Source organism: Heloderma suspectum, chromosome 4 (genome assembly GCF_057233095.1).
Source record: "Heloderma suspectum isolate Gila_16-S chromosome 4, 16-S_ref, whole genome shotgun sequence".
In the NCBI taxonomy this organism is placed as follows: Eukaryota; Metazoa; Chordata; class Lepidosauria; order Squamata; family Helodermatidae; genus Heloderma; species Heloderma suspectum.
The window spans coordinates 236,861,327-236,884,783 of NC_139461.1; the positions used below are offsets into that span (position 1 = coordinate 236,861,327).

At 42.6% G+C, this 23,457-nt stretch overlaps 1 protein-coding gene across 1 annotated transcript in view; it reads right to left on the minus strand.

Annotated features, from left to right (window-relative positions):
- Positions 1–3,323: 3,323 nt before the first annotated feature.
- KDM4A (lysine demethylase 4A) overlaps positions 3,324–23,457 on the minus strand; it is a 31,073-nt gene continuing 10,939 nt past the window's right edge. The window contains exons 9-22 of the mRNA XM_084852782.1: positions 22,116–22,363; positions 21,002–21,189; positions 19,168–19,526; positions 18,452–18,572; positions 17,463–17,641; positions 15,862–16,060; positions 14,399–14,475; positions 12,862–12,917; positions 12,558–12,666; positions 10,160–10,348; positions 9,554–9,724; positions 8,759–8,878; positions 8,023–8,115; positions 3,324–6,491 (exon numbers count right to left, since the gene is read on the minus strand). Coding sequence (XP_084708908.1) covers positions 6,351–6,491; positions 8,023–8,115; positions 8,759–8,878; positions 9,554–9,724; positions 10,160–10,348; positions 12,558–12,666; positions 12,862–12,917; positions 14,399–14,475; positions 15,862–16,060; positions 17,463–17,641; positions 18,452–18,572; positions 19,168–19,526; positions 21,002–21,189; positions 22,116–22,363 — 2,250 coding nt within the window. The 3' untranslated portion in view covers positions 3,324–6,350. The remainder of the gene's footprint in view (positions 6,492–8,022; positions 8,116–8,758; positions 8,879–9,553; positions 9,725–10,159; positions 10,349–12,557; positions 12,667–12,861; positions 12,918–14,398; positions 14,476–15,861; positions 16,061–17,462; positions 17,642–18,451; positions 18,573–19,167; positions 19,527–21,001; positions 21,190–22,115; positions 22,364–23,457) is intronic.

Consider the following 23,457-nt stretch of genomic DNA (forward strand, 5'->3'; position numbering starts at 1 on the left):
AATGGCGTTTGTGCCAGCCATTGAAGCTAATGGAAGCTGAACATCAGGGAATGCTCCAGGGATGTCATGAGGTAGAGAGGAGTATAAGAAATGACCTACATAATCAAGCTCCTGCAATATAAAGCTAACCTGTGCAAATAATATTTCACTTGCTACCACTGTCTCTCTAGGATCAGTCATAGGAGCTAAGGTCAAAAAGTCACCTATAAGGTAGACCAGGATCCAACAGCTAATTTTAGTAGATCACATAGTGCCAGATGATTGCTGGGATCCTTGCAAAAAATACTGGACTGGACCATGCCTGATCCTGCAAAGCACTTGCATTTTTAGATAAGAGTGCATAGTCAGTATCACTTAAATTTATTTTTCACAGATACTCCCCAGGTCCAAATGGACCTGTAAGGAAGCTATTTCTAAGTGTACTTTAACTATTAAGTTTTTTAGTTTAAGGAGTTCTGATAATTTTTATCATTGATTGCAGCCATCTTGGCATTTTAATTTGAAATGAAAAGTTAGGTTACAAATGTCTTACAAATAAAACACATCAATACACCATAGGGATCCAAACAAGCAGATATAGCACGCCAGAGGGAAATCAGCCCTCCCTTAACATTTAGGAGGATCAGGGATGTGAATACTAGAATACCTACCAGATGCGGTCATGTAAGCTCATCAGGCTTCAACGTGCCTTTAGCTCCTCATGGTTTTCAAGCAACACAGCAGTGCTAGCAGCCCAGTGACCCCATCCCTAAACTCTCCTCACCAGCAATTTGGGATATGATTCGTTGTTGCGCATATTAAAATTGGTCAATTCTTATTTGCTTATATGGATTTCTATCCCAGCCTGTTCTGGGGATCATAGTAAGTTAAAGGAAGGGCACGGTTAAAGAGGTCGGGCTTGCCTACGCTACTCCCCACCTCCTGCTCTATGTCAAGTGCCAACAAACAAAGTCAGTGGCGATTTAAAAAAAAATCTCAGCACACCACTCTCCTTTGGAGCCCTGAGCTCCCCTTGCACCTCTAAAGCAGCTCCTGTTGGCTTTCCTCCCACTTCCCTAGAACAAGCACAGAGAGCTACTGTGCAAGTCTTCCTCTAGCTCTGTCTGGGCCTCACACACAAGCTGAGAGGACAAGCCTGACCTTATGTTCATACCCTGGGCGAGTGGCAGGCGGATGCCGTCTTTATGTCATGACAGCTCCTAGGCCTCCTGCCAGCTCTCCCTGTATCCTGCAAACAGCAGAACAGGCAGCCCCAGAGCTTCCTCCTTCCAGCCTCTTTACTGTCTAGTAATTGCCACATACAGTGCCTGCAGAGACCTGGCATGAACGAGGGCAGAGAGCATAAAAACAAATCCACTTAAAAGGAGGTGAAACATTTACAAGTGTGCAGACTAGAATACCACAGACCAATTCTTGGTTAGAACAGTAAAGTGTGTGACTAACACACATCTACATAGTCATGTATTGGATATGGGTCCTCTAGAACAGAGATTGGTCTGGACTGCATTGCAAGGGAGCACTGCAGCAAACACAGGGCTGTAGTTGCCAGAAACGAGACTATTTCCCCCTTCTCCTGTAAACACTTCTCAAAATCTCCTGAACTGAAATTTTCAAATGTAGACCCACAATATTTCATGAGATAGAGTGTGAGATAGGGAACATGCCCATCCTAGAGTGGAGGTACACAGGAAAGAGACTTCAGGAGTCATCAACCCTTCATCACACTTTAATAATTTCCTTCCTGGGCAAATGAAGGCAAGGGAAAGAACAAGGGTGTGTGTGTGATTTTCTGCCATGACCTTTCATAGGTGAAAAGGGAATTTGTGCATCTTCTCCAAAATATGAGGTGGAAGTGTTGCAACACTATCCAGACATAAAACATTGGCCCATCAACACTCAAATATTGCCCGAGGAATCTAGTTTTAGTAGGTCAGTATATCACTGAGACAACTGGTTGTGAAATAGCCACTCAAAATAGGTGAGAGTTCTTTAAGTTCTATTTCCATGTAAATATAGTTGAAGCAACAAAACCACTATCAGCTCATCCTCCAACAGCAAAATGCACCCTCCCCATGTATTTTTCTGTCACCTTTAGCTTTAGGGGGTTGGACTCGATGGTCTTATAGGGCCCTTCCAACCCTACTGTTCTATGATTCCCCCATATTCAACAGAACTGCTACAGGCACAGAGAAGGTCACTGCTGACCACTGCTGCATCTGCCAACTGTTGTAGGCCCTTGAGGCATTTCAGTTACTTGTTGCGATGGGAGTAAATTTGGAATTGGTAGAGGCCAAAATATAAATTGGCCCAGTTTGAAAAGCCACACTCCAGTTCAAGCCAGTGTGGTGTAGTGGCAAGAGTGTTGGACTGGGAGCTGGGAGATCCGGGTTCTAGTCCCCACTCGGCCATGGAAGCTCACTGGGTGACTTTGGGCCAGTCACACACTCTCAGCCCAACCTATCTCACAGGGTTGTTGTTGTGAGGATAAAATGGAGAGGAGGAGGATAATGTAAGCCGCCTTGGGTTCGTTGCAAGAGGAATAAAGGCGGGATATAAATGCAATAATAAATAATAAATAAATAAGCCAAGCGCATGGCTTGTTTTAGGGTTATTGAAGAGCTGTCTAAACCTCAAACAACCCCTGCCACCTGGGTTCGCACGACATGACAAGCCACAGCAAGCTAGGTGCCAACAAGCAGCATAAAAAAATGGTGCCCAGCATGCAGGTAAATTAAACCACGGTGGGCTGTTGTGATGTGTGAACAAGCCCACCGTTAAAATGCCACAGCTTTTGTGTCATACACATTTTTCTTAAGCACAGGAAATCTGAGATACAGCATGGGGTACCTGGGCTAAAATTGGGTATCTGCAAACTGCTAGGAAATTATAGATTAGTTCTAAAAAGTGTAGCCCAGGTATTTTGTATTTTGCTCCTACGTTTGTTTTGCTGCATGCCATCCTCTAAGAAGGGAAGAGACGAGCAAGCATTCCATCTTCTTACCTTCCCTTTCCATTCACCTCCCACGCTTCCTAAGAAGGTCCAGATAAGGGAGCTAGCCTTCCATCTGCCTATCACTTTCTGGATCAGGAGCTACGGGCCTAAATCAGATAAATGTTCAAGTGCAAATTGTATTGCCTTTATTTTACTGAATAAAATCTGGAGTGTTAAGTAGTTTTGAGGGGAAGGAGCAATAAGGGGTGTTTGGATGAACTGGTTTAAGGAGGAAAAACCCATATAACTTGGAAATTGACACAAGCGAGGAAGAACCTGATATAGGTGGCAGAGGTTCAGCAGTGTAATTAAAAACACAAGGCTTTCAAAGTTAAAGTGTTTCAGATTTAATCAATTGAGTCTAGTTCAAAATTATATTACTAGATCAGGTTGAAAACAATACATAAAGCTGCCTATCTTGTATCCATCTCACATCGGCATTCCAAAACCATTACAACTTCAGACAGGTCAGAAATTATTGGAGTCTGCTTTAGAGAAGGGGAGTAATGACAGACCATGTCTATATCACAAAGTGTAGATGTTCATGCTGAACACGCTGCATCCCAATACAGATGTCTGTGTTTAAAGTGGGGGAGAAGCTAAGAAAGTGGAGTAACTCCTCAAAAGCCTATTAGAACACCAATAGGAAGGAGCTTGCCCCAGTTATTGCATCAACATATATATAAAATTTATCAACAATCAGCATTTTGGAGGGACAAGGACTTGCTCTGCTAGTACACTGATTTCCTAGCCTGACCAAGATGAAAAAAATATAATTGACCAAGATGAAAACAATAGACACACCCACAAAAGAGAATGGGGTATTAGGTTGAGAAAATGCTTTTGGTAAGTTCTGGACAGGATCCTCAGACATCACAAAGTGTGAATTCACATTAACATATTGTTTGTACACTAATTTTTCAGTTTACATTTATCCTGTAGCAATCTAATATCACGTTTCCCCACATTCTGGAACAGGAAAAGCCATTTCCAGAGCCATACTGATGTACTCAACCCCTCATATGAATTAATAAAATATCTCAGGCCCTGAACCACAGTACAGCTACAGTTCAACATTTTTATCTGCTGTTACATACCTTCTAGATTTCATTTTAAATTCAAGGACATTTTGGGACAAAATCATAAGGAAAAGTCTCTTGTGTTTCGCAATTTGATTTTTACAGTCATGATTCAGTACTATTGATGCAGAAAAGCCCATTTCTGGAGCCGAAGCATACTGACAAGTGAGCCATACAAAAACAGACCAACAGAAGGATTTCAATATATATCATGTTGCACAGCTGAATGCTGTTGAGCAAAAAGTTCAAGCAAACACAATCCTTCCTGACTCAAGATGCAGGAAATGCCAGCTGGGAGAGCAGGAGTCTCCAGGAAGAGAGAGAAAGGTCTCTGCTTATCAGTAAGAATATACCTGAGGGAATCCGAGGAATACTGACAAAGTATATTACTCAAAATGGCTTCTGCCTAACACCAAAGCGCCAAAAAATATGTCTGTTTTGTCAGACATGTATTCAGCTGCACACAGTATTTCAAAAAAAGATCCCACATACACTGTGCTTCTGAAGAGGTCCAACTCCTACAGCAGTCTTCCCCAACATGGTGCCCTCCAGACGTTTTGGACTACTATTCCCAGCATTCCTGACTACTGGTCATGCTGGCTGGGACTGATGGGAACTGAAGTCCAAAACATCTGGAAGGCACCAGGGTGGGAAAGGCTGTGCTAGAGAGACTGACCTGCTCAAACTCTATAGTAATACACAGAACCGGTCAATTCTGGTTACCAAGATTTGCATCTCCCCTACTGTTCCGGGCTGCCTCTGGATGCACCCAGGATTCCAACTAATAGAGGGAGATAAGAGCCAAGAAAAGGCCTCAAGATTTTCTATGCTGGCAGGCTGAAGAGCAATTTGGTCAAATTTAGGACAAACTGATTAGCATAAACAATTGCAATTTATACTGCATAGCTAATCTAGAAGCAGTGGCCTTACCTTCGCTCCAATAGCCTGTTGTGTGACATCCCACCCCTAAAAGTATGCTATATAGCATCCTTGCTCAGCAAGAGAAATAGCTAAACAGAGGGCAGGGGTACCAAAACCTTTGCCAGAGCAATCAGCGAATGCAAGGGTACATTTATCTTCCAAGATCAAATCATCTGGGCATGTTAATGGCCACAGACAAGAATGTATTTATAGCTAAGGTAACAGCTTTGGACTTTTTCTGGACCACATCTTAATGGAGACTGCTGCCATGGCTGTATTGCAAGGAAGCAGTGTCCCTCTTGAAATCATAGCCTTTGACCTTCCCCCACATAAGACTAAATACACAAATGCCCTGCTGCTACTCTTACCGGCATGGTTTTGGGGGAAAACAGCGCAATGCTTCCAAACGGAAATACTAGTAATGCTGACCTTTGATATAATTTTATGAATACTCTAATTGGACTCAGACACCCCACAAGCTGAAGCCAATGCCAGCAAGATGAAACTATAATTTTCCAAGGCATCCTTGCTGCATACCTGGGCCCAACTTGTTGCCTTTCTAGGAGGAACAGGTTCCTGAAATCCCTTATTGTCCTTATTGTCTTAATGAGGGGTACTTTCCAGGAATCTCTTGCCTGAGGAATGCACGGTGCTAAATGGCTCCAAACAGTTTCCTATTACATAGGCACATACTATTACAATTAAACGCATGAGTAAATAAGTCTCTGAATATAAAATAGGGACAAAAGCTTAATCAAAGGTTCAAGAAGTTGGGACTAAAGAGAGTTAATCAGTTTCACTCTCCCTTCTTCAGCTCACTTGGCTCTGTCTCAGAGGTGATGCTGAAAAAATGCGTGCTCATGACAAAAACAGGGTTATAAATATAAAAAGGAATTCACTGTCAAGCACCAGTAACATCGCCAGCTTTGTGCAGGGATGGTGAGCTAGGAAACATTCCCAGAACCAGGCATTTAATCCAGGAGAAAGGGGGGGGGGCGTTTTCATCCGTAGCACTGCAGCTGTCTGGGTTGCTCCCTGGGTAGTATTAAGATTTGCCTCTGGCAGAGAACAGTTTGTACTGCATAAAGCAACTTGCTGGGAAAGGTGAAGCCATCAAACTGGTGTGAGCCAACTGGTTCAGGAAGTCAGAGAAGTGCTCCCAAATTCTAGACTTGGAGTCTGCCAGTAAAGCTAAATCCATTCCATTATTTGACAACTACCTTCAAGGTGCTGCAGAATCAAGTCAGTTTATCTCATTTTTTTAAAAACCTGGATGTGAAGACTGTCTGTTTGGCCTCTGCTGTGGTGGAATGCTAGGATCCACCTAGAGGTGGTCACTGCAATCCTGCTGCCAGCTGCTACTCCATAATGGCCCTATACAGTGCAGGCTCAATGTAATCCTCACGGTAGCGTGAGTTTATCACTCTTTGTCTTTTTCTCTCTTGTTTGACCTCCTTCTCCGTGAAGATCTCTGTGAAGCGCATGTCAGAGGCAACAGACTGAAAAAAAAAATCAACCAAGATAGTTACCCATGAGAGTGGCACTCACATTCTGCATTAGACATGGCCCAATTCTTCCCACTTTCTTCTCTACAAAATGCAATGGTGACAGATTGGCTTTGAATTAATTCTAAGCAAACAACAATTCATGAGTTTTACTGGACAGATCCTGAAACCTCAGTTCAGGATGCTTACCCATTAAAAGGACATTAGGGCAAGTCAGGAAAGGGATCAAAGCCTCCTTTCATTGAATGTCCACATCTCTAGTACTGTGCTCAGTAAGGGCTCATTTAAAAAAGTTTTTAAAGAAATCGATATTTAATATCTATTGCATGTGAGGAAAAAGGCAAAGTAGTGTTAAGATACTTCAAGTTTATATGAGCACAGATAATAGATTCCTAGAGAACACACAAGTGTGCAGTTGATCCAGATTAAATGGTAAATCCTAGGCTCATAGGTACTGGATTCACATGTGCACTTAGGCTCTTTCCACAATAGGGCTATGTGTATTCCACTATTGTGCATAAATGCAGAATTCAGTACTGGGTGCAGAACACAGCAGCCTGACAATCTCACCTTCCTTTAAAAATGGTTCATAGCCCTTATGGTTGTGAGGACTCCCTGCACATTTTCAGAGCTAGATGCCTTGTGACATCTCATAAGTCCAAAGGGGAGGGATGAACAAGACTGGAAGTGGGCAAGGCCTTCTCAGTGGTGGCCCCCCAATTTTGGAATGATCTCCTCAATGAGGCCCACCTGGCACCAACACTGTTAACTTAAAACCTCTCAGGCATTTGGCAGCATATGATGAGGTTAATCAGGTCCTGGATTGGTCTTATTGCTGATTGTTTGAAATTGTTTTAGATATATATTGTCTCTGTGTGTACTGTCTGTTTATATGTTTGTCTGTAAATGGTTTTACACTTTGTATAATGGGTTTTTAATCTCTGTAAACCACTCAGAGAGCTTTGGCTATTGGGTGGTATAGAAATGTAATAAATGAAATGACTGGCAGAAGCAGACTCAATTATATAAGAAAACACACAAATATTTGCTTACTTTGAATAGGGATGTGGTTACGGAATCCAGATTTTCTTGGCATGCACTTTTTCTTTTCTTTTTTTTAAGCACAGAGTACACGTAGCCCTACCCACAGTTTTTCCCAACAGTAACTCCCAGCATAGCCAGCTTATTTAAACCAAACCAGCTTTTAAAGTTTTCTCTTGGTGAGACTGGCTACTGGCCTAGAAGTTTTCAGTAAGCAATATTTTAAAATGTCCTAAGAATTCTCAGCTGCACCCAGAATGTTTGCTATCTCCTTACAAGCTAGTACTGCACCCTGCAGGGAAATAATCCCACTTGCTCAGCAGCACCCACCATCTTTTTTAGTAACTGCAATGTGACTGTGCCTAAAACATCTGGAATGGAACAATCCCAGGCACAAAAAGAATGCCCACTACTCATCAGACAGCTATCATGCTGCTCCATGAAAAGAACTACATAGATCAACTTCTCCTGCTCCTTGACTTACCAGCCTTGACTTGACCCTCTTGGGAAGTTCTTCATTAAGTGTGTATACACCATCCCTCTTTGCCATCAGTTGGGATCCATCTTCAAACTCCACCTAATTCCAGAAAAAAACCAGACAGCTGGCAGGTGACCACAGACAACAATACCATGATCCATGAACTCATGGACTGCTGCATGGAATGCTTTTGCTGAACGTGATCCTAGCAGACAAGCATGGAATAAGCACACACCCTATAGTGATCAGGGAGCGGATAATAGAAGATCAGCTAATAGTAAAGAGAGCCAGTGTGGTGTAATGGCTAGAGCGTTGGACTGGGAGTCGGGAGATCTGGGTTCTAGTCCCCACTCAGCCATGGAAGCTCACTGGGTGACTTTGGGCCAGTCACAGACTCTCAGCCCAACCTACCTCACAGGGTTGTTGTTGTGAGGACAAAATGGAGAGGAGGATTATGTACACTGCCTTGGGCTCCTTAAATGAGGAAAAAAGGCGTGATATAAATGTAATAAATACATGGGAAATTAAGAAGGCACAAATTTCAAATGGTCATCTCAACCAATGCAGCTTTCACAGTAACTCAACTATACCTTTCTACCCAGTACAGGCCAGCCTACAGCATAGACTTCACCTGCCGCTTGTACAACAGTCAAACAACTGCTGAACTGAACAGGGGTGGAGGCCCCCCAAGTTGGTAGGTCATGAACAATATACAAAAAATAGGATTTCTCCCCTCTCTTACCTGGTACATCTGGATGACATGTGAGGCCACAAATGTAGCTCCATAGACCTGACCATCCGTCCATCTCACTTGAACAACTTCCCCTCCGGCTGGGGGACCCAGCTGGAGGCAATCTTGACTCTGTCCACATTGGAGAAAGTTTGGGAAAGGTAAACATTATCTACTTGCAAATGGGCAGAAGAAACATTGCCTAGAGTAATCTACCCTGAAGACTGTTACCAGTTAAATGAATGTATGGGATTGGGGAAGAAAAAAGGGAAGTGTCCTCTCTCAGACAAGGGATAGCAGGAATGAAACTTGTCAGACCACGTTACAGAAAATTCCTGCCTTGAAGTTGTTCAAGCCTTAGTCTTATGCCAGAACAGTTCTAATGCGGCCAATTCTTCCTAATTCGTCACAGTATAACCCTAAACTTGGTATCAATAATACAGGTAAAAGTTTGGCAATAGAAACAAATAACACCGTATACCTAATGTTTCAGACTTGTGATGCCACCACAGCGGCTTCACCTGGAATTATTTGGCCTCCTTAAGGAAAGGTGCTAAAGGCACCAAATAGACCAACTGTGGGAGGGGAAGGAGAGAGATTTATAATAGAGGAGTCTACTTATGCAAGTGCTATGTTCAGAGTCTATATCCTACAACCCAAAGTGATACACTGAGCCTTGTTCAGGTGCTTTAGAAATATGTTCCACTTCGGTAGAACAGTGACACTTCAGCAATATGAGCATGTGAGAAGGTGTCCCCTAGAATGGTACACCCTCTAGTGGAACAGATCCCTTACTACATAGCATACCACAATGTCTTCTGGGTATAGGTTATCACTGTAGGATCCATCATCAAAGTTGACCTCATAAAACGTTTCCTTGGTCAGATTGACCACTTCACATTGGTAGAAACGGCCATTCTTGTGCTTGCTAATCACTGGCTGCCCCACGGCAAGATCCTGTAGGGCAGCCTTGGCTCGCTGAGGGAAGAGAGGAGCTAGAGTCAAGTCATCTCTATCTATATCTACATGCACACGCCCCCCCACCCGCCCAAGCTTGGATAGTTTAGCCTCCCAGAACACCTCCAAGCTTATGAAAGGTTGCTCAAGAGGCAAAGTGCTTCCAGTGCATTTTTTTTTATAGTAAGGGAAGAAAACCTCCCAGAGCTATCAATTAACACAGAGGCCTGGATCTAGTGAACAAAGGGGAATATTCCCATAATCTTCTTTCAGAACTATAAAGTCTAGCCATGTTTTTCCAAAATTCCATGTTTTGCTGAAACTGCATGCCTTTTGATTACTGATCACTTTCACCACTGTCCAGGGCCCAGTTGGCTAACTAAGATGTTCAGGAGTAATGCATCCTATGCAAAAAATACTGAGTCTAAATGGAGCCCAATAGCCTCCATTACCTACCTCCGCTTGGGATGGGATCTTATGCCTGAAGCAAGTAATGAAGACCACAAAAGGCCAATCATCTGGCTGCATCATGACTCCAGCTGCCTGAGCACAGCTGACATGGAAGGATGTAGGACAGCGGCCATGAGAGCACTGCACACAACAGCCAGCAATTCTCTTCCGCCGCTTCTTGCAGAAGACACATTTCTGTGAACAAATTCAGCATTGCAATCAAGGCGTTTCAACAGGTGCCAAGAAGCCTAGGTAATCACAGCTGCAAAAGGCACACTTCAGCCATATCAAATTGAAATGCAGTTCAGATGTTGCATTTCTGCAGCTGACGTCATGAAATAAATGCGAATTTATATCACACAAGATTGGCTTGTACACAGACGTATATAATGCTGAACCAGTTCCCCCCCCCGCAAAATTACAGTTTTGTGAATCTGTCCCCAAATTCCATTTGTGTGTTATCTATTTGCATGCTATGTTTACCTGTGATTCTTATATTGTATCAACATGATTCTTACATTGTGTCAACCCTTGCTAATATTTCTGCCACCAAGATGATGAACTATGAGACTCCTCATGAATCGCTTTTGGCTTATCCGTCAGCTTTCCCCACCCAATACACTGCTGAGAAACTGCAGGGCACAGTGTCTCTGATACCCCATTCTTTCTCATGCCATGCCTGATGAGCCTCTAGTGCAACCTTCCCCAATCTGGTGCCCTCTAGGAATTTTGGACTGCCCAGAGGCAGAATGCTGGACTAGACAGGCCTTTGGTCTGATTCTGCATGGCTCTTCATATGTTCTCAACTCCCAGCATTCCTGACCATTGGCAATGCTGGCTGGGGCTGATGGGGGTTGAAGTCCAAAACATCTGAATGGCACCAAGTTAGAGAAGGCTGCTCTAGTGTCCCCACAGTCTAAGCTCCAAATCAGCAATGAATGCTCATCTCAGTGCAAAGAAACATCTATAGGTACTTTTTTCTCAGATTTTTTCCTGTCCCAATTTTTAGAAGTCAGAATTGTTTCAGCGGAGAAGGGATGAGAGGAATGCACTGAGTATTTCAGATGTGAGGAATTCTTTTTTCAGGATGTCTGTGTCAATCCTGATTTATGTTTTATTCTACATTTATGCTCCTTCTTTTATTTCAATGGCACTTACTTTTCTCCCCCAACAGCCAGATACTTCCTTTAAGTGAATACTACTCTACAACCCTGTGAAGAATCAGAATTCATGGTATTCAGTTTACCACATTTCCCCTTTTCAAGTCGTCTATTTCTTATTTCCCTGTAGATTTTCATAGATTTCCAATTATTTGACCCTGCCTTTCCCTACACTCAAGGTAGCTTAAAATAAAACACTATGCAACTGTTTGCTAATGAAAGGACTTCATATTCCTATCTTTGGTCATACTGTATCACACCACACAAACGGTGCAGTAGAATAAAAGTAAATGTTTTACCTTTTCCATTTTTCTTTGCACAATCAGGCTTTCTCAGTTACAATGCAAATGGAAGATTCAATCTGACACTGGTCAGAAAAATGCTTTTTGCACTACAGTGCACCCACTCTTACCTAGGAAAGTTTTCTAACCCCACAATCACTAATATTTATTTACCTAGGAAAGATAATCCTTCACGCAGTCAGGAGAAAGGTTAATAATACCGTGTGGAAGTTTGGGTGTGTGTGTTGACATTGGAAAACTTTCTTTTACACTCCCTAGCAGATTAAGTTTTGAGCCAGAGAGTTGTCTGAAGGCATATTATTGAAGCCAAGCAAGTATAAGCCTGGCATTTGGGAACACCCTTGTAAGCAACTCTAAGTTCCCTGGAAGAAAGGCAGGACACAAATATAGCAAATAAATACACTTCTAGCAAACAAGGTAATCAAAAGGGAGTACTGTAATTCCGCAAAGTGGTGGCTTCTTCGGCACGCTGATATTTTGCAAGAGTGTCATCAAGTTAATCTTGGAATGTTGCTGAGAACGCTTACTTATGGGAGTTAACGGATGGAGTGCCAGTCACAAACTCACTCATGACAGCCTTAGGAGGCTATCATTTCACAGCAATAGTCTCCTTTCTACAGTAAGAGGATAATATTGGCCTAATTTATGGGACTGTCGTACAGACTACTGAAATAATGTATGTTAAGAGCTTAGTACACATAAAAAGCACAGGATATATGCCAAGTGTTATACCTTAGTACAGATGCTTCTGTCTCTCTCATCTCAGCCTAGATTCATTATTTTACTGTATATTTTCCTGTCTGATCCTACAAATCTAGCAATATGTGCCATCTGATCTGAACAGCCTTATTTACTTGCTTTATCAGACTCCTGATGCAAGAATCCTATAAAGCATATGTTGCAACTCCTGATCCACTCATAGGAACTGGATGGTTTGCTTACCAGCCGGAAGCGTTGCAGCGGTATTTTGCTGACGTCCACTGGACTGCGCTCTGCAATGTTCACAAATTTGGCTTCCAGAACTGCCACAGCACACATAACGTGGACCCACCTGAAAACAGACATACATTTCCCTTTCAGAACAAATAGCAGGAAACCATATGGGCTGTATAACCCCCCACCCTGCCAACTAGCCCTACACCAAACAGGAGCACATCACTCCCAAATCTACTGCATGGAGTTAAGTAAGCAGTTGATGCATTTTAGGAAAGAGACCTTCCCTGCTTGGTAACCCCTGGAGACTCACTTGTTGTCATTGGCTTTTTGAAGTGCACCTCCTCGAAGTGAGCACAAACAGCAATCCTGACAAAAAAGGGGGAAAAACCACATTATCAAAACAGAGTCAATCAACATGCTTCTCTTAGAAAGACACCCTCATCCTTTATTGTTTTTGATGTTTTTATGAAGGGTTTATTGCTTATGTTTTCTTTATTGTTCTGATATGTTGTACACCATCCTGGTGGTTTTTATAAAAAAGCTGTATAAAAATACTTAATAAATAATCCTTTTGATGGAACCTTCTTATATTCCCCAAAGACACAAGAGCTCTATACTTCAGACTGTATATGAGGATGCTGGGAACTATAGTCCAAAACATGTGGAGGGGACCAGGTTGGGGAAACCTGAGGTAGTGCTTTAACCACTTTCGTCTGAGAGGAAGCTCTTAATCTGGCACACTAAAAAGGAGGAGGAGCTAAGCCAGTTGTACAGGAAGCTTGCAGGGATGGAGAACATAAGAGATGGCTCATACTGGGTAGAATGCACGCAACCAAGTCCAATTATGGAATTGCTGAAGAGGATGCCTTCCCCCATCAATGGAAGGTGGAGCTGATGTAGGATCTCTGTTTTATTCTGGTAGAAGCTAATTCAATAGGTACTTCTTGGCATTAGCTCTTGCAGACCTGTATCAACTCCAATGCCTATAAGCCAGGCAAGACAAGGTAGACCATGAGAACACCTTTCCCTAGCAGCACAGCATTCTTTAAACCAGTAGACCAGACAGTGATTCTTAACAAGCACCATAAAATATAATCACTTTGACAAAGATTCTCAATGTCTGACCTAAGGAATCGACTCAGGGAAATTTCAGAAGAGCTACCGCCAAAAGGTATTACTATTTCAGTCACTTCCAGTATGAAGTTCTGAATCTGTGGAACAAGCTCCCTGATGAGGTCTGCCTGGCACCAACATTATTATCCTTTTGGTGCCTCTCCCTTTTCCCAGGCATTTGGGAGCACATGATTAGTTTCAATCGTTCCCGGATGTGTCTTTTGTTATGACTGACAGTTCAAAGTTGTTTTTAGTTGTATGTTGTTTGTGTACATTGTCTGTGTGCTTTTATGTAAATGACTTTTAAACTTTTTATATTGTATTTAACATTTTAACTTCTGTAAACTGCCCAGAGAGCTTCAGCTATGGGGCTGTATAGAAATGTAAATCATCATCATCACCATCCAAGAGCTTTTGGAAAACACACAAATACATTTCATGGGTAAAAACAAGTCAACCATGCAATTTGCCTAGAGACAATTCCATGAACCAATTTCATGACAAGAGCTAATTCATAGGATTCTGTGGACTTTTCTTTAAAATTTAATGAAGAATTTTCATGTACATACATCTGTTCCAAAAGTTATCTCAAGTCTGTTCTGTTGACTGCAATAAATTCAACATCAAAAGTTATCCCATCGCTGCAAACATTGCTCCAAACTGTAATGACTTGAAGCCCATGCATGTATACAAGAGAATTTTAGTGAATGCTGTGGCACACCAGGCAGTCTTACCTCTTCTAAAGCATTAGCTTTGCATCTAGAGCACTTCCAGTCCTCAGTTGCCTTTTCAGGGGCTACGCCATAACAACCTAACACAGAAATGAAAAAATAACTTCAGCAGGCTAAGCAGGTTCTCTCTAAGACCTGGCAACCTTTCATACTCCACTCTTCTTGCCTCAGGTATTATTTATTAACAATAAATCAGATCTAATTATGGCATTATGCCCCTGGGCTGGCATTTAGACCAGAGGGAGAATGAAACGGACAGTTCTAAAGAATTTAAGCAAAGACAGCATCATACTTATCATTCCATCATCCGTTCAAACTACACTATTATTTGTCATTTAACAGCACTGATTTATTGATACTCACTCTCCTCCCTCATTTAAAACTGGAATGTCAAGTCTATACATTTCTTCATGATTTACTTGACACATAAGAACAATCATGTCGGGTCAGATCTGACTCTAGTCATTGTCAGATTAATGGACTCCATTTTAAAGGAGTAACTGACCAGGTTTAGATGTCAAGGCACTAACGGCATTACTACTACTACTACAGCAGCACTATTCCAAGTTTCCCAGTCGTTAGTGCAAGGGTGGGGAACCTCTTTCAGCCCATGGGCCAGCTTCCATTTCAGAGAAGCTCTCAGGCTGCATTCCAGTGGTGAGTGGAGCCAAAGGCAAAGGGAGCGGAGCCCAAAATACCAGCATATTGCAGCTTAAAGCTCTTACTGCCAGTAACTAAGCCTTAGGAGGGGCATCTCAACCTTTTAGGATGGGGAAAGATGGCACAAATGCTGGGAAATCACCAAATGATTGGTGGTTGGGGGAAAGGCAATGGGATCTGGGGAAGGGGGCATGGTCATTTAGAGAACTGCAAAAGACCAGACTGGAACCCCAGGAGAGCCAGATTTGGCCCCCCGACCTGAGGTTGCCCACCCCTTCTATAGCACTTTAAGGTATTAGGATATCACAAGCATTATGCAGAAAACTTACGATGGCCATCCTAATAGCAGTTGATATTCCTATTGTTCATTAGTTGTCTTGTTTTCTTCTGAACTCTTACACTACTGGCCATCAAGTTTTCCAGTGGTAGCATTTCAAAGCTGAACTGTGTGTGGTGTAAAAAGTATTTTTGTATGTGTTTTACATCTGCTGCATCTTCATTTCTTTGATATGCTTTATTTCTACTATGTACACAGATTAGAGATTTCCTGATAAGTTTCCAGTTAACTCATGTTATACAAGGCATTCCACTCCCTTGATTGTTTTATTCTCGGTGCAAGTTATGGTAGTTCCCAGAATACAGTTCCCCAATCTCTCTGTGCTCTTCCCTGATTACAAAAGCAAGCAGCTGTGAGCTGCAACATATTCACCTTTCCCCCTTTTAAAGTATGGGAAAATGGAAAGGCAGTATGTAATATCAGAATACATGGTAAATGGTTAGCCAGGACCAGGATACATTGTACTCACTCGCATGTACGCGGACCTGACAGTGCTTGCAGGTGATCAGAAGGCTGGTGCCATCTTCCTCTAAGTAAGGGGTGGAGAGGCTGACATCTGTGCTGCAACCAGTGGTAGTAAAGCACATCTCAGGAATCAGGGGTTTAGTTCTCATCTTTCCATCAGCAGCACCTTGAATTTCCTGTGAGCTCTGGCCTCCACAATCTGCCTGCCAAGGAGAAAAGGTGTATTTTACAGGAAAAAAGTGCAACTTAGGAAGGAAGTGCAGCTATTAAAAAGACATATGCACTTTTGGGTATTGTCATGATCCAAGCAAAACACCGCAGAAGTTGTTGTTTTACACTGCTATGTCTTAATCAGGTGTGATGACATAGCCAATGACAGGATTAGTGAAAATTCAGACTTAGGGTTGGTAGAATATCCTACTGGAAAAGGCGAAAGACGGAAAATGCCAGATAAATAATCAGTAAGCCAACCTGCTGTCAGATTAAAGTGCAGAACGTTATAGTATCATTTTAACAATTTAAACAGGAGGTCATACGTCAAAATAGGATGCAGGCTAGATTAGGCCTCAGTTTTATCTATAATCTTGCAACTCTACCACAGAGCCTATTCAGTTTATATTTTTGGCCACATCAGCCTGGTGATGAGGGTTTTATTATAAGTTGCAAATTTGGTTCAAAGAAGTTAAAGGGACTATGGTGGTGAGAGGAGCCTGACTCTAGCAGTTGCAGGATACAGCCTACCGCAACTTGAGAGCCACATCCCACAGCTGTGAAGTTTTCAAAAGAAATGCAATTTGTGGAAGCAAGCACTTGCAAGAGAGTGAAAAGGGAGGGATTCATGAGCTTCTCTTTGCTTAAGTAAAAAGACGAACCACACTAGCTACGCCACCAATACAAAGTTCAAGAGAACGGAGATTAACAAATGATGCAAGACACTCCAAATCTTTTCAAATAGCTCTTTTTGAGGGGATTATTGGGAGCTGTAAACTATGAATACATTAAACTTTTATTAAAAAGGAACTTGCACAATACATTAGTCTCGCATGCACTTTTATGAAAACGCCTCCAAGAACTATGTGATGTCCAATCAACTGTGGTCTAGAATAGATGCCATCCATTGTTTTAAACTAACAAGGTGGCCATCAATCCCCCAGTACCCCCATGTTGCTTTGCCTGTTAGAAGACAGAAAAAAAGATTTCTTGCAACAGACACATGACAGATGTGCATGAGAAAGAACACACATGCATTTGTCTCCATGCATATAATTGAGTTTCTTAGTTGTGCACACACCTTGTGAAAAAGCAACTGAAAGTGGTCACTTGCATAATAAAAATTACAGAATTTGGAGGACCAAGACATTCAAAGATGTAAGTCTGTCAAATGCAGTCAGAAGTCAGTTTATAAACACAGAAACACAGAGCTCATAATGTTATACCACTAGCGTCACTTACAATGAAGATACACTGGGAGCAAAACAATTTAGCTACTGACAGATGCCAATTATAGAACTGAAGTAGTACTACTAGTGTTGCAGTCCTGATGGACCACATTTCCTCAGTGCTCCTGCAATACAAAGGCCTGTAAAGAGGATTTAACCTTCTCACCTGGTAGGTTTGGAAGAGCATACAGACTGCACAGTAGGGGGCCTGCTGACCCATGGTGGTGTTATATTCCTTTTCTGCCTCGAAGTTTGGAGGGCGATTCTGCCACAGCTGGCTGAGGGGCTTTGCCCATGCTTCCGTCTCCTCCGTTTCTTCTTCGGGTGCCAGCTGTTCTGACATCTCTGCAATAAGAAACACTAAGGTCAGTCGAAACTTACAAGCCTTTGGCTTTTCTTTCAGCCAGTCAAGAAAATAATAGGTCTAGAGTACTGGGAAGACCATTAGCAATTTGACACACTTCACAACTGCCACTGACTGAGACGACTCTGTCCCAATGACAGCTCAACAATATCCACCTGCTGGGAGTTTGCTTTATTAGCAACAATTACAAATATGGTTCTTACACAGGTTGTGCAAAAGTGGAGGGTTTAACATAGTGGCTCTCAGCTTATTCAATTTCTGGGACCAGTAACTTGAAAGTGATACAACTGTTTTAAAATAGATACAGAACATGTGCTCTTTGCCTTTGGAACCAAAGCGCTGAACTAGGCCCTAACCTGGTGGCTGACAATTCAATCCCAAAGTAACTCAAGTTCAACTAGCCAACGGTTGCATCTTCCCAGGAATTAGGAATCAAAATGTTTCAGAAGAGAGTGAAGCAAGGTAACATGGGAATAATGTAGATAGATGCTCTTTTGGTTACTATAACACAGAATCATAGAATCATAAAATAGTAGGGTTGGAAGGGGCCTACAAGACCATCTAGTCCAACCCCCTGCTCAATGCAGAAACCCAAGTCAGAGCATCCCCGACAAATGGCTGTCCAGCCTCATCTTGAATGCCTCCAGTGTGGGAAAGCCCACTACCTCCCTAGGTAATTGGTTTCATAAAAGGGGAAAATCTCAAGGTTGACAAAGTTGACAGTGAATAATTTTAATTATACTACTCGACACTTAGCACTGCCACCTTCACTACCAAGGCACAAAACTTACCATCATCACTGAGACCATCTTTAACCAGTAGCGGGTGATGACGAGGGAGTTTGCTCAAGGGCTGACGACGCCCTTTTGACTTCTTACGATCTTTAACTGATCTTATGTACTCTTTCGCCATCTGGGCAAGACAGACATAGGTCAGTAGCCATAACATTATAAAGAACAGGACCAGTACAGAATAGACAGATTTAACAAAAATTATTTCTCAAAACTGAAGCTAGCAGGAAGAGAGCAAAGAGTTGAAATCTATAAGTTGTTTTTGGATAAGATGCCTTTGCTGTACCAAGCTACTGGATAGAATCTGCAAATGAAAATAGCCTGCTCATTTTATTGTTTAAGCTCCACGACATGCAAGACTTGTATTCTGAAAAGTACTCATATTTTAGAAAGCAGAGATGTTAATACTTCTGAGCATCAAGTACTCAGTTACTTGGAACCCAAGGCAAAAAAAGCAGTCCTAACACATACCCCTGTAAAATTCACATCAGTTTAATATCTAATTCATGTTTGCACTAGCAAATCACTCTGAGGATCAGGCTGACAGTACATTGCATTAAAAAAGATCTGTCTGAAGACCAAGACAATTGTCTGTCATGTAGCCCATCCTATTTCGACATTACTGATAATTAAAATCTGCCTTTAGCATCTGCTATGGAAAGACAGTTCTTTCGTGCACTGCCCGCCCCCGCCCTGTATCCTAATCTTTCCATTACTTTTGCAAGCTCCTGTGCATTCACACCGGCTGTAGCACTGGCTTTCTTCCCAGAGGGGTGCTCGTTGTCCATGCTACTGGCTTCTTCTTTAGCATAACTGTGTACCGTGAGGACCTCGGCTTGCTCAAGAGCCTGCCGGGGGAGGTCAGGGGATTCAGAATCTGAAGAACCCGAACACAGTGGAGAGCCAGACTGGAGACTGGAGCCTGAGCTCTGCTTCATGGCAGAGGGGGTCAAGGCTGAAGTCACAGAATGTGAAATGGAAAGATCCAGAACAGCTGCTTCTGGCTCTTCCTCCTCCTCATCCAGTTTGACATTTTTCAGTTCTTCAAATTTTACTTCTGAGGAATCTGCATATTCTGGATCGAAAACAATGTTTAAAGTACTCATTAGCAATTGTCGCTCAAGTAAAACGGACTGTTTGTTAAAGCTTAACAAGTAGACAGATTCGACTAGGGCTTCCACAGTTGAACCACCATGTGGTCCAGTCTATTTATGTAAGCACTGCTCCAGTAACCCAAATTGCTTTCCATGACTTCAATCCCTGATAAAACACTGTAGTTCAGCCTCCTCCCCCAATTTCAAAGTATGTACACCAATGCTTAAATATTTACCTGGTTTTCAGAGTTCTTGTTGCCAATTTTGAATTCTCTGCTTGCAGGATGTTTGGCTCCCTACCCCCATGGTTTTTTAATGTTCTATCTCCTCTACTTGCACACCCCAAAACATGTTCCCAAATTATTGCAAGTCTTTTAAGCACTGGTTTTTATTAGTATTCTGTTTTTAAAAACCTTTAATATGGTGTTTTATTTCTTCTATCTTTTATTGTTCGCCACGCTAGAATTTGTTTAGATGTGGAACAGGATATAAAAGTAGGACATAAGTAAATACATTTAGCTACCTTCTCTCAATTTCAATGATAGGCTGCCTATCATTGCCACAGTTGTTAGTTCTGCAATTCCATACAGATTCTTTCACAACATTGGGGAGAACACCTCCTGATCATGGGGCTCACTGTATTCACTGCTCTAAAATCTTTTACTAGCTTGCCAGAATCTGAATAACTAAGGTGGACATTGCTGCAAAGAATCCATCTAGCTTCTCTGCATTTTCCCCAGCTTCCTTAAGCATCTTTTGTACTCAGAAGGCATTTTTGCCAATTTTCTACTCCTAATGCTGAAATAGATTGAAATATCCCTTTTCAATCTAGTGTGAGTTGTGACACCTAACAGTAACAGTGTGAATAAAGTTCCAGTGTCATGGCTAGGGATGCCAAAGAATTCCGCCACGGACGCCAATGAGGCTGGATTCTAAGAATCCGCCCCCCCCCCACACACCCGGAGCCCGCAGCGGAACAAAAGACCTACCTCCGCCATCTGGGGGAATCCGCAACAGCTGGACCATACCTGCTGCCAGCCATCCGCTCCTGCCTGTCCTATCCGCTGCTGCCTGTCTTCGGATACAAATGGCGTCTGGCGTAGTGGACCCCATTTGTGTCCCTGCCTTTTGCCATGATAGGCTATGTAAATCTTTACATAGCCTATCACAGCAAAGAGCTACATAAATCTTTACGTAGCCTATCACAGCAAAAGGCAGAGATGCAAATGGCATCCGCTATGCTGGATGCCATTTGCGTCCGAAGACCAGCAGTCCGGCAGCAGATGGACCTGACCGGTGGCTCCACGGACTCGCTGCAGATTCCAGGGGGGGAGACCGGATCGCCTCCCCCCGCTGCGGACCCCCCAATGGACTCGGAAAGGTGAGTTCCATACACCCCTAGTCATGGCCCACACTGAGGGAGCTGTGCAATGGCGCAAGACCCTGAAGTAGTTACCTGGGGGTGCAAGTTGGTCACCTTGTGGTACAGGTTCTCTAGCTGGTCCAACTGGAGACTCTGCCACTTCCATCTCAAACTGCACTGGACCCAGCTCTTCCTTGGGAAAGGCCTCACTTTGGCTCACCTCGTGAGGAACCTCCAAGCAGACCCGGTGTCGCTTGGTTCCAATGCGGTGCTTGGGCACACTGCAAGAAACAACTCTTATAAGTTAAACAGAACTCAAGCCAGCACATCAGGTTTCTATCTATTATGACTAGCTGGTTTATGACCTTCCTGTAGAATTTCAGAAGCCAGAGGTACAGCTCCGAAAGTGACACATGCATCACCATGGACAGAACCTAACACCTCTGAGGAAAAACAACTGAAAGACACTCACTTGCCCCACTCTCTGCCACAGGGTGACCCAGGGGATGGGATTTCATTGACATCAAGGCTTGGAATAAATTTTGCAGCATTTCCTCAGCTGTAAATCTCCATTTTAAGTAGAAGATTCAAATGATATACATTTACCTATTATATATTGATGGAGTAGCCATCACGAATACAGCCTTACATCAAACCAGAAGGCTGTAATTCACAGCTTAATCTAGTAAGATGTATAAAGCAACTCACATTTTCTTTTGAAGTACTCTCTCACCAGCCTATGATACTAATATTTTGGGAGAACAGTCTGGCTAAATAGCACAAGTTAGCCTCCCCCACACTGCTTACATTTTCCGTGTTCATTGACATACTCAGCAGCCTACTGGGAGCTGGAAAACTTCAAATAATATTTGCTGATGGTATTGTTCCAAGCAGGTTGACTGTCACTCTGGATCAAATCATTCTGTCCCTAGGAGAGGGAGGGTCTTCATTTTTTTTTTTAAAAAATGGTAATACCTTTATTAGGATCAAAATGTCAAAGGCATGAACCTGTGTTATGAGTATTCAATGCTCTTCTTCAAGCTGGATGCTAAACAAAACAGTATCATGCCCCCAAATCTTGCAAGTAGTAGCAGTCTTAAGATGGAATGCAGGAGGAACTGCTCAGACGCAACTGATTAAAAGGGGTGCATCCAGTTCCTGCCCTAGTCAAGTCACCATTTCTGTGAATAAAAACATTCATGCATACCTTCTCTTCTCCATATCTTCATCTCCTTTGCATTCTTCCTCTGGTTCAGTTTCCTCAGGACATTGCTTCTCATTTTTAACTTTCTGGAGAAGCTCTCCCTTGAAGAACTCAGCTGCCTCTGGTGTTGGAAGGGTATGGTCAATGACTGTCACATCTTTTCCTGCTTTCCAGAGCTTGTAGCGATCTGGCTGGTATTTCCTCACAAAGACATCCATGGAGATTTTGACCATGTCCTTTCGGCATGAACACTGCATGGAACAACAAATCAGTTGAGGCCACATGTTTCCATTTCAATGCAGCTTTACTTTACTCTGCTGCCATGCCTTCTGTTCCTACAATCCTCCAAGAATTCCAGATCATACCATCCCCAGTCAGAATTAATAGCAGGTACAAAGATTAGAGACTGAAGAGTAATCCTTCGCAAAAAGGGAGAGGGTAACAAAGCTAGAGGTCTCTACTTAAAAAATGCAAATGTATTTGGGGGGCACTGGGTGGTAGTGCACAAGCTTAACCCCTGCCTGACATTCTACAGATCACAAGTACAAGACCTGTTGTGGGCTTGCATTTTTAAAATATTTTAAAAGGAATAGTGATTAAATAAAACAGTGACCCTGTTAATGGCCTGTGATCATCTGAAGCTGCTGCACTACTGAAGCTAAGTGCCGTTTGATTCAAATAAAGGCATGGAACTGATCAGACCCTTAGATGGAAGAACACTGGGAACCTGAAGAAAGAGCAGGATGTAAGAATATAAATATTTTTAGAAACCCAACAGAAGTCAGTTTCTGGGAAGTGTACTGGGAACTTCAGTAAGCCTCATTACCATGGGCAGTATCTTACTGTAGCAACCTGTCAATGCAGATTATGTTGTGCTAGTGTAAGGGACCTCTATCGCACCACCAGCGAACACGAATGACAGTATAGAGGTCCCTTACACTAGCACAACATAATTTGTGTTCACGGGTTAACATAGCAGGATACCACTCCATATTTCTGTTTTACAAACATTGCACTTTACATAGTAAAGCAAGATGTGTGCGTATTTGGAAGACTATGTTTTACACGTTACTTTTGTCCCGAACTAAAGCTTTACACCTGCTTAATGCTGACACTTCAACATAAGTCAATGAGCAATAGACCTGCATAGTGGCTCATAGGGCTCGGATGAAGTCCTCCCCTCATTTCCAAAGAAAAGTTTGAATCCAGAGACTTTATTTGCACTAAACCTCACCACAATTTTTATGGGCTTCCAACCTGGAGATTAAAATGACCAATTCAACTTTACAGCCCATAGTTATCAATAAAAATTATAAAAATACTGCTTTCTAGATCTCAGATCACC